We start from the raw sequence: 9,327 nt of genomic DNA, 5'->3' as shown, positions 1-9,327 counted from the left end.
TGTGTGAGGTGACGGACGTGTGTGTCAGCTTGATTTAATCATTTTGCAGTGTGGCAAAGCATCGCATTGTAGGTGGTAAATATATACAATTTTGTCAGTTACACCTTCAGGAAGCTGGGGTGGTTGGTGTGTGTGTGTGTGTCTGTGTGATGTGAGGTCAGTGAGGTGCTGAACATGGTGCATTAAACAGCATTTTCATTCTTATCTCATGATTCCTGGACCTGAACCGTTGAGTGGCTTCTGGCTAAACCCAAACCTGTTTCCTGCTCTCTAACCACACCTCCCTCCAGGACCGGTTGGAGGAGCCTCAGCCCAGGCCCCTGAGCTCAAGCCCTGGGGAACTCCTGCTGCGCAGCTCTCTGGACCCCGGTGAGATGCTCCACAGACCCAGGGCGCCCTCGGGGAAGTGGGGAAGGAGGGAAGTCAGGTGCATCACCTCCTGGGACCAGCCCCCAGGGGACTCAAGCCCATCCAGGGCGCAGGTGCCTCCAAAGGAAAGCCCCAAGGGAGGGTCTTGGGGGGCCATGGCGCATCCCACCTCCCTGTGTGACCTCAGCTCTTGCCTACCCTCTGCCTGTGGTGGGAGGTCCCCAAACAAAGCACCCAGGGCCCCAGGGGCAAGGCCAAGCTGACAGGTGTGGGAGGCAGTTGAGCCCTGGATCCTGACCACAGCAGGGCAGTTGGCAGATGTGCCTCTGGGACAGAACCCCAGGGGTAACGGTCATGGACTCTGGAAGGGGCCTGGCTGGGGGCAGGGACCAGAGGATGAGGATGGGGCCACATGGACTGGGGTGCAATGGGACAGTTGCTGCCAGCGAGAGGGACCAGGGCACCACTCTCTAGGGAGCCCACAGTGCAAGTCAGGCCACAAGGACCTCTGACCCTGAGGGCCGATGAGGCCAGGGACAGGCCAGGGGCGCCTTGAGGCCCCTGGTGAGCCAGGCCCCAACCTCAGGCAGCGCTGGCCCCTGCTGCTGCTGGGTCTGGCCGTGGTAACCCATGGCCTGCTGCGCCCAACAGCTGCACCGCAGAGCAGGGCCCTGGGCCCTGGAGCCCCTGGAGGAAGCAGCCGGTCCAGCCTGAGGAGCCGGTGGGGCAGGTAAGGGGTGAGAGATTCCAGGGCATGTGGGGGTCTGGGTGGCAGAGGCGGGAAAGGATGACCAAGGGGAGACGAGCCAGAGGGGTGAGGAGGAAGGTTAATCCCTGGAGGGGAGCCACAGACACTGACTTTAACTAAAGTGTCAAGATTTTGTCCATCTTTGAATTAATTTTTATTGCTTAATGTCATATTAAAATATTATTTATCCTGATTCCTGAGATTTCTTCCCCCACTTACATTTGGCACCAAGGCCAGTGTCTCCCTCACCTCCCCCTAGTCCTTGGGGTAGGGCAGGACTGGAGGCAGGGGCAGGACGTCCACAGGAGTGGTGGCCGCTATCCCTGAAGGGTGCCCAGGCCTCTCCCTCCTCCTCCTCCCACTCCTCCTCCTCCCCCTCCTCTTTTCCCCTTGGCCTATGTCACCTGTCCACTCCCACCCTCACTGGGCAGGGGCCACTCCCTGGAGCTCCAGCTAAGGTGTGAGGGGCCTTTCCTGGAGTCCCTGGGTCACTAGACCTCAGCCAGCATCGCCTCCTGAAAGCAGCCCCTAGGAGACCCAAGCTTATCCAGGGTGCAAGTGCCTCCAAAGAAAAAGCCCAGGAGAGGCTCTAGGGAGGCCACAGCTCCCTGTGTGACCTCAGCCCTTGCCACCACTCTGCGTGTGGTGGGAGGTCCCCGGACAAAGCACCAAGCATCTGGGTCCATTTATGAGCATTTGGGACACAACAGCCTGTTCATCACAGGTGCACGTTATACCCACAGGCAATAATCATTTCAGGGGCAGAACCCCCTCTCGGTGGCCCCATAGGCAGGTCCTGCTGTGATCCCCTTTGTGCAGATGGGGATAGAGCCCGGAGAGGTGAGGTGACCCGTCCAAGTCACTCAGCTCATGGGCACAGATTCTAAGGCCCAAGCTATCCCCTCTAGCTCTCCCCTGTCCCATCCTCTAAGCTGATCGAGCGGACACGTGCACCTCTGGGACCTGAGTTTCCCTTTTTCTCTCTTTTTTTCTCTTTTTCAAATAAAGTTTCACAGAGTTTCACTCTCGTCGCCCAGTCTGGAGTGCAATGGCGAGATCTCGGCTCATTGAAACCTCCGTCTCCCAGGTTCAAGACATTCTCCTGCCTCAGCTTCCGGAGTAGCTGGGATTACAGGCATCTGCCACCACACCTGGCTAATTTTGTGTATTTTTTTTTAGTAAAGACAGAGTTTCACCATGTTGGCCAGGCTGGTCTCAAACTCCTGACCTCAGGTGATCCACCCACCTCAGCCTCCCAAAGTGCTGGGATTACAGGCATGAGACACCACACCGGGCCTGAGTTTCCCCTTCTGCAATCTGAGGGGCCCTGATTGGTGAGGGCCTTCAGCGTCCCACCCACCCAGAGGATGCTGGGGTGGCTGTGGTGAGAGCTCCAGCAGTGGCAGCCGACGTGACCCACACCAGGAGCCCGGCCATGGAGGCGGGGTCAGCATGGTGGCAGGCCGGGACCGGGTGTCAGTGTTCTGCACGGACTTCTGAGCAAGGAGTCCCCATCAGGGTCAGGCTCTGTGCTGGGGCTGAAGTCCCAGAGGATCTAGATTTGCCCCAGTTCAAGTCCACAAGGAGCGGGGGCTGGGTGAGGAGACAGCCACATGCAGGGTGATGCCTACAGAACAGAGACTGGGATGGGGAAGGCCCAAGGGATCTCCACAAGGGACAGGTGACAGGTGGAGGGAGACACAGATAATAAAAAATGGTATTATGTTGGGGGGCTATTAATATAAGTTTTTATGTTAGAATCTTTAGAAATCGTATAGAAATACTATGGGCCGGGTGCTGTGTTTCATGCCTGTAATCCCAGCACTTTAGGACGCCAAGATGGGCAGATCACGAGGTCAGGAGATTGAGACCATCCTGGCCAACATGGCAAAACTCTGTCTCTACTAAAAATACAAAAACTAGCTGGGCGTGGTGGCGCGAGCCTATAGTCCCAGCTACTCGGGAGGGGAGGCAGGAGAATCGCTTGAATCAGGGAGGTGGAGGTTGCAGTGAGCTGAGATTGCACCGCTGCACTCCAGCCTGGACGACAGAACGAGACTCCCACTCAAAAAAAAAAAAAAAGGTATAATGCTGGGGGGGATATGAATATGAGTTTTTATAGTCTTTAGAAATACTATGGGCCAGGTGCAGTGGCTCATGCCTGTAATCCCACAACTTTGGGAGGCTGAGGCGGGATTGTTTGAGCCCAGGAGTTTGAGATCAGCCTGAGCAACATAGCAAGACCCCATTTCTACAAAACATATAAAAACTAGCTAGTCATGGTGGCACTTGCCTGTGGTCCCAGCTACTTAGGAGGCTGGTGAGAGGATTGCTTAAGCCTCGGAGGTTGAGGATGCAGTAAGCTGAGATCCCACCACTGCACTCCAGCCTGGGTGACAGAGGGAGACCCCGTCTCAAAAAAAAAAAAAAAAAAAAAAGACTGATTATTGCTGTAGAATTCTGGTAAATATCTCCTATCAAATAAATGACTCTTCTATTCATAGCTTATTAAAAGATATTTTCATTGTTTTTAAGAAATAGATTGTGTATCACTTTTTATATTTAGTTGTAAATTTATTTGTTTTATTTATTTTTTTAGAGATGGGGGTCTCACTATGTTGCCCGGGCTGGCCTCCAACTGCTGGGCTCAAGCAATATCCCTGCCTCAGCGTCCCCAGTAGCTGGGACTACAAGCATGCGCTACCACACCGGCATAATTTTTTGTAGAGATGAGGTTTCGCCATGTTGCCTGGGCTGGTCTTGAACCCCTGGGCTCAAGCCATCCACCCGCCTCGGCCTCCCAAAGTGCTGGGATTACAGACGTGAGCCACCCTGCCTAGCCTGTACTATTTTTAATAGGTCTTAATAGGTTTTGAATGTTAATTATTTTTAAATTAATTTCAAAAATCTTCTACAACATGGATGAAACCTGAAGACATTATACTTAAGTGAAATAAGCCAGACACAAAAGGACAAATGTCATTTGAATCCACTTCTATGAGGTACCTAGAATAGGCAAATTCACTTGGACAAAAAGTAGATTTGAGGTTAGCAGGGTGAGGGGGAGGGAAGAATGGGGGGCTGTAGTTCACGGGTTTAGAGTTTCTGTTTGGGAAGATAAAAGAGTTCTGGAGACGGATGGTGGTGAAGGTTGCCCAACGGTGTGAATGTACTTAGTGCCACGGAGCTGTACGTTTAAAAATAGTTAAAGTGGAAATATTGATGCTATGTATAAAAATGGAGCGGGGTGTGGTGGCTCACGCCTATAATCCCAGTACTTTGAGAGGCCAAGGTGGGCGGATCACCTGAGGTCAGGAGTTCGAGACCAGCCTGACAAACATGGAGAAACACCGTCTCTACTGAAAATACAAAAAATTAGCCAAGTGTGCTGGCACATGCCTGTAATCCCAGCTACTCGGGAGGCTGAGGCAGGAGAATCGCTTGAACCCAGGATGTGGAGGTTGCAGTGAGCCAAGATGGCACCATTGCACTCCAGCCTGGGCAACAAGGGTGAAATTCCATTTCAAAAAAATAAAAGGAAATGGGACTGTACATAGCAGGAGAGAGAGGGAGAGATCAATATGACACTTCTTTTTTTTTTTTTTTTTTTTTGAGACAGTCTTACTCTGTTGCCAGGCTGGAGTGCAGTGGCACGATCTTGCCTCACTGCAACCTCTGCTTCCCGGGTTCAGGCAATTCTCCTGCCTCAGCCTCCAGAGTAGCTGGGACTACAGGCGCCCACCATCATGCCCGGCTAATTTTTTGTTTTTGTTTTTGTTTTTTTGTATTTTTAGTAGAGACGGGGTTTCACCATGTTAGGCAGGATGGTCTCGATCTCCTGACCTCATGATCTGCCCGCCTCGGCCTTCCAAAGTGCTGGGATTACAGGTGTGAGCCACCGCGCCCGACTTTATGCCCAGCTAATTTTTGTATTTTTAGTAAAGACAGGGTTTCACCATGTTGGCCAGGATGGTCTTGATCTCTTGACCTCATGACCTGTCCGCCTTGGCCTCCCAAAGTGCTGGAATTACAGGTGTGAGCCACCACTCCCAGCCAATATTACACTTCTTTTTTTAAAATTTATTTTTATTTATTTTTTATGTTTTTTTTTTTTTTTTGAGAAGGAGTCTCGCTTTGTTGCCAGGCTGGAGTCCCATGGCATGATCTTGGCTCACTGCAACCTTCGCCTCCCAGGTTCAAGCAATTCTCCTGCCTCAGCCTCCTGAGTAGCTGGGACTACAGGCCCACCCTCACACCTGGGTAATTTTTTTTTTTTTTTTTTTTTTTTGTATTTTAGTGGAGATGGGGTTTCACCATGTTGCCCAGGCTGGTCTGGAACTCCTGAGCTCAGGTAATCCACCTGCCTCGGCCTCCCAAAGTGCTAGGATTACAGGCATGAGCCACCACGCCCAGCCCAATATTACACTTCTTAAATGCACTTCTCTATTGCTTAATTATCTTAAATATTATATTCTCATAATTTTAAAAGAGTAAAGATTTATGGGGGGCCAGGCGTGGTGGCTCACACCTGTAATTCCAGCACCTTGGGAGGCCGAGATGGGTGGAACACTTGAGGTCATGAGTTTGAGACCAGCCTGGCCAACATGGTGAAACCCTGTCTCTATAAAAAATAGAAAAGTTAGCTGGGTGTGGTGGTGCACACCTGTAGTCCCAGCTACTCGGGAGGCTGAGGCATGAGAATTGTTTGAACCCAGGAACTCAGGAGGTGGAGGGTGCAGTGAGCCGAGATAACACCACTGCACTCCAGCCTGGGCAACAGAGCGAGACTCTGTCTCAAAAAAAAAAAAAGAATGTCTAGATGCAGTAGCTAAGTACGCAGAAGCCATTTCAGTGTGGGAGGCGAGGTGACTGAATCCAGGGACTCCAGGTTTCTGGCTGTGGGGTTGAGACCACCCATGGTCATTGTGATGAGATGAAGACAGAAAATGAGCTGGGCTGGGGGATGGTGGTCATCTCTGGAAGTGATTAGTTTGAGACTCCTGTTGGGTAGCCCACTGGGCAAGGTCAGTAGGCAGTTGAGGAGCTGAGAGGGTTTGGAGCTGGGATAGACTCCAGCCTCACCATGTGGGCAATAGTGGGGGTCACAGAGTGTGAAGATGGCCAAGAAAGAGGTCTGGGCAGGGGTCTGGGGAGTCAGCAGCCAGGCATGGGCCGTGGAGAAACAGATGCCAGGGGAAGAGGAAAGGGGAGTCAGACCCCAAGGGGAAAAGAGTCACTGGAGGGAGGGGCCAGCCCCGTGTCACATCCAGCAGAGACACCAGGTACAGCAGAAGGACCTTGGACATGGCCATGAGGAGGGTCTTGTTGGCCATGACCTGGGAGAGATGGGGGTGAGAGCCTGGGGGACCACACCATGTCCCCAGCACACAGTGCCTGGTAGACAGGATGGATTTATGGATGGACGTACAGGTAGATGGATGGACGAATGGACAGATGATAGATGGATGCAAAGACAGATGAATAGATGGACAGATGCATAGATGGACAGATGGACAGATGGATGGACGGACAGATGGAATGAATGATCAGAAAAGGCTTCATGAACAAAGTGAGACTGAGCTGCATCTCCATGGGTAGATACAAAAGCAGAGGACCCTCCTCTTGAGTCAGGAATGACCCAGTGCCCTGGTCCAGGGAGGAAGTCAGCTTGGCTTGACTGGGGACACTTGTGGCAGATTTTAGAGGCCCTTAAAATGAGGCCAAGTGAGGTGGGCAGGTCCGAGCCAGCTGAGGACTCCTCAGCCACACGGCACAGCTGCCTGAGGGGATGTGTCACTCAGGGAGTTGCTGGGACCTACTGGGCCCAGCGTTGCCATCAGCACCAACAGCTTCAGAGAGGGGGACACACGCTGGGGCGGCACCTGCCTCAGAGAAGGGACAAGCACAGAGACACTACTGGGGGACACTACTGGGACACTGGCCACCCCCCTGCCCTGTGCCTGGGTCACAGCCTACACACTGCAGCCCTGTGCCCCTCACTCCCAGCAGGTTCCTGCTCCAGCGCGGCTCCTGGACTGGCCCCAGGTGCTGGCCCCGGGGGTTTCAATCCAAGCATAACTCAGTGATGCATGTGTTTGGCAGCGGGACCCAGCTCACCGTTTTAAGTAAGTGGCTCTAACTTCCCAGCCTGTCCCACCCTCTCCTGTCTCTGGAAAATGTGTTTTCTCTCTCTGGGGCTTCTTCCCCTCTGCCCTCCCAGCCTTAAGCACTGACCCCTACCTTTGTCCATGGGGCCTGGAGGAGATGTGTTAGTCTCAGGGTAATGGCAGGAAGGGCCCCCACAGTGGGAGCAGCCGCCTTCAGGTTCCAACAGCGGGACACAGCCTGGTCCCAGGGCCTGGGCTGGGATTGGGCGGGGTCAGGGCTCCTCCCCTCTCCCAGGGCAGATGTCTGAGTGAGGGACAGAGGCCGGTTCTGATGAGGGGCCCTGCAGTGGCCTTAGAGACAGTCCCTGGGACCCCAGGTTCTAGGCTGAGGGCTAGATGCCCATCCAGCCTGGGAGGGCCACACGGGGGCCTGGGGACACAGGGGTCACCCCCAGGGGAGACCAATGGAGGGCACAGAGAGGGCTCTGGGTCTAGGCTGCAGCTCTGTGGCCTCTGCTGGGTCTTCAGGGCATGGGGACACAGAGGAATGGATGAGGTCCCAGAGCCCAGCCCTCCCAGGACAGTCACCAGAAAGGAGAAGGTCTGTTAGGGCAGAGATGTGCCTGTCCCTGGAACCCTGTCATCTCTGGGGCCTGGTGTCTCTCTGTTCATGGGTCGACCTCCTGCCTTCATTTGAGGAAGGGCACCTTAGACTCAGAAGGTGACTAGTGGGGAGTAAATGGGGGTGCAGAGAACTCCATGGCCACCAGGTGAAGTCCAGGGGCATCAGAGGCTGCTGGGGTGGGCATGGGGGCTGCGGTCCCCCGAACTCTGGGGGAGCAGCCCCAAGAACCCAGCTGCTGTGAAGGGTCCTGTGGTTGGGCTGGTGGGGACAGGGGCGATGGCAGAGCCCCAGGGTGTGTCTGGGTGGAGCCCACGCTTCCCCAGGAGAGCTGAGTGGGCCAGGCTGGGGCACAGCCTGATGCCCCAGGGGACGGGAAGCTCCAGGCCATGCCAGGCTTGGGCCTCCCCACACCCTGCCAGTACAGTTTTGTGTGCTGTGGGGGAGACTCCTCGATTCCAAACTCAGACTCCAGAAACCAGGAAGGAGGGAGCACAGCCTGCCCTGGGTACACACAGGGAAACCGAGGCTGCAGAGGAAAGGGCTGGGCAAGGACACCTGGGAAAGGTGACTTGGGAAGGGCTCCTAGGAAGGCTCAGGGCTGTCTGCTCTCCAGAGGGCTCCAGTGGAAAGGAGGGAATGAGGAGGGAAGGAGAGGCCTTGGGTGGGCCAGGCGGCCACACCATGAACCCTCCCAGAGACTTTAGACAGAGAGAGGCGCTCCACAACACCCCACACTCCCTCTGCCATCTCTCACCCCCTCCTCTGTCCACACAGGTCAGCCCAAGGCCACCCCCTTGGTCACTCTGTTCCCGCCGTCCTCTGAGGAGCTCCAAGCCAACAAGGCTACACTGGTGTGTCTCATGAATGACTTCTATCCGGGAATCTTGACGGTGACCTGGAAGGCAGATGGTACCCCCATCACCCAGGGCGTGGAGATGACCACGCCCTCCAAACAGAGCAACAACAAGTACGCGGCCAGCAGCTACCTGAGCCTGACGCCCGAGCAATGGAGGTCCCGCAGAAGCTACAGCTGCCAGGTCATGCACGAAGGGAGCACCGTGGAGAAGACAGTGGCCCCTGCAGAATGTTCATAGGTTCCCAGCCCCCACCCCACCCACAGGGGCCTGGAGCTGCAGGATCCCAGGGGAGGGGTCTCTCTCTGCATCCCAAGCCATCCAGCCCTTCTCCCTGTACCCAGTAAACCCTCAATAAATACCCTCTTTGTCAACCAGAAATCCTGCTCCCTCTCTTCATTTCTTATCTCTCATATAATGTGATGCTTCTCCTGGGTTCTCAGTGTGGCGTTGGGGGAATCCTGGCACCAGTGGGAAAGTAGCCTGGAGGAGAGGATCACAGCCTCCCACGGGTGTCCCCTGGGGAAATAGGCCAGGATAGGAGGAGTCAGCTCACTGGACACCAGTCCCTCCATTCTCTCCCTCCTCCCCTTCCTCCTTGCAGTTCAATCCCCGACTCACTGC

The 9,327-nt window shown here is 54.5% G+C and overlaps 1 protein-coding gene across 1 annotated transcript; it reads left to right on the top strand.

The window, feature by feature from the left end:
* The first annotated feature begins 511 nt into the window (after nucleotides 1–511).
* IGLL1 (immunoglobulin lambda like polypeptide 1) lies at nucleotides 512–9,084 on the top strand. The gene is made up of 3 exons (XM_004063141.5): nucleotides 512–1,099; nucleotides 7,127–7,242; nucleotides 8,624–9,084. Exons 1-3 carry the CDS (start codon nucleotides 894–896, stop codon nucleotides 8,941–8,943), a joined length of 642 nt encoding a protein of 213 aa, XP_004063189.4. The 5' UTR covers nucleotides 512–893; the 3' UTR covers nucleotides 8,944–9,084.
* The last annotated feature ends 243 nt before the right edge of the window (nucleotides 9,085–9,327 follow it).

Source organism: Gorilla gorilla, chromosome 23, assembly GCF_029281585.2.
Source record: "Gorilla gorilla gorilla isolate KB3781 chromosome 23, NHGRI_mGorGor1-v2.1_pri, whole genome shotgun sequence".
Classification (NCBI taxonomy): domain Eukaryota; kingdom Metazoa; phylum Chordata; class Mammalia; order Primates; family Hominidae; genus Gorilla; species Gorilla gorilla.
This window is presented reverse-complemented; position numbering and strand designations above follow the sequence as displayed.

Bases quoted from the DNA above. Each gene is read 5' to 3' on its own strand.
- IGLL1 (XM_004063141.5), top strand. From the start codon at position 894: ATGAGGCCAGGGACAGGCCAGGGGCGCCTTGAGGCCCCTGGTGAGCCA. The intron at 1,100-7,126 runs GTAAGGGGTGAG...CACTCCCAGCAG, and splicing joins CTGAGGAGCCGGTGGGGCAG to GTTCCTGCTCCAGCGCGGCT. The intron at 7,243-8,623 runs GTAAGTGGCTCT...CTGTCCACACAG, and splicing joins GACCCAGCTCACCGTTTTAA to GTCAGCCCAAGGCCACCCCC.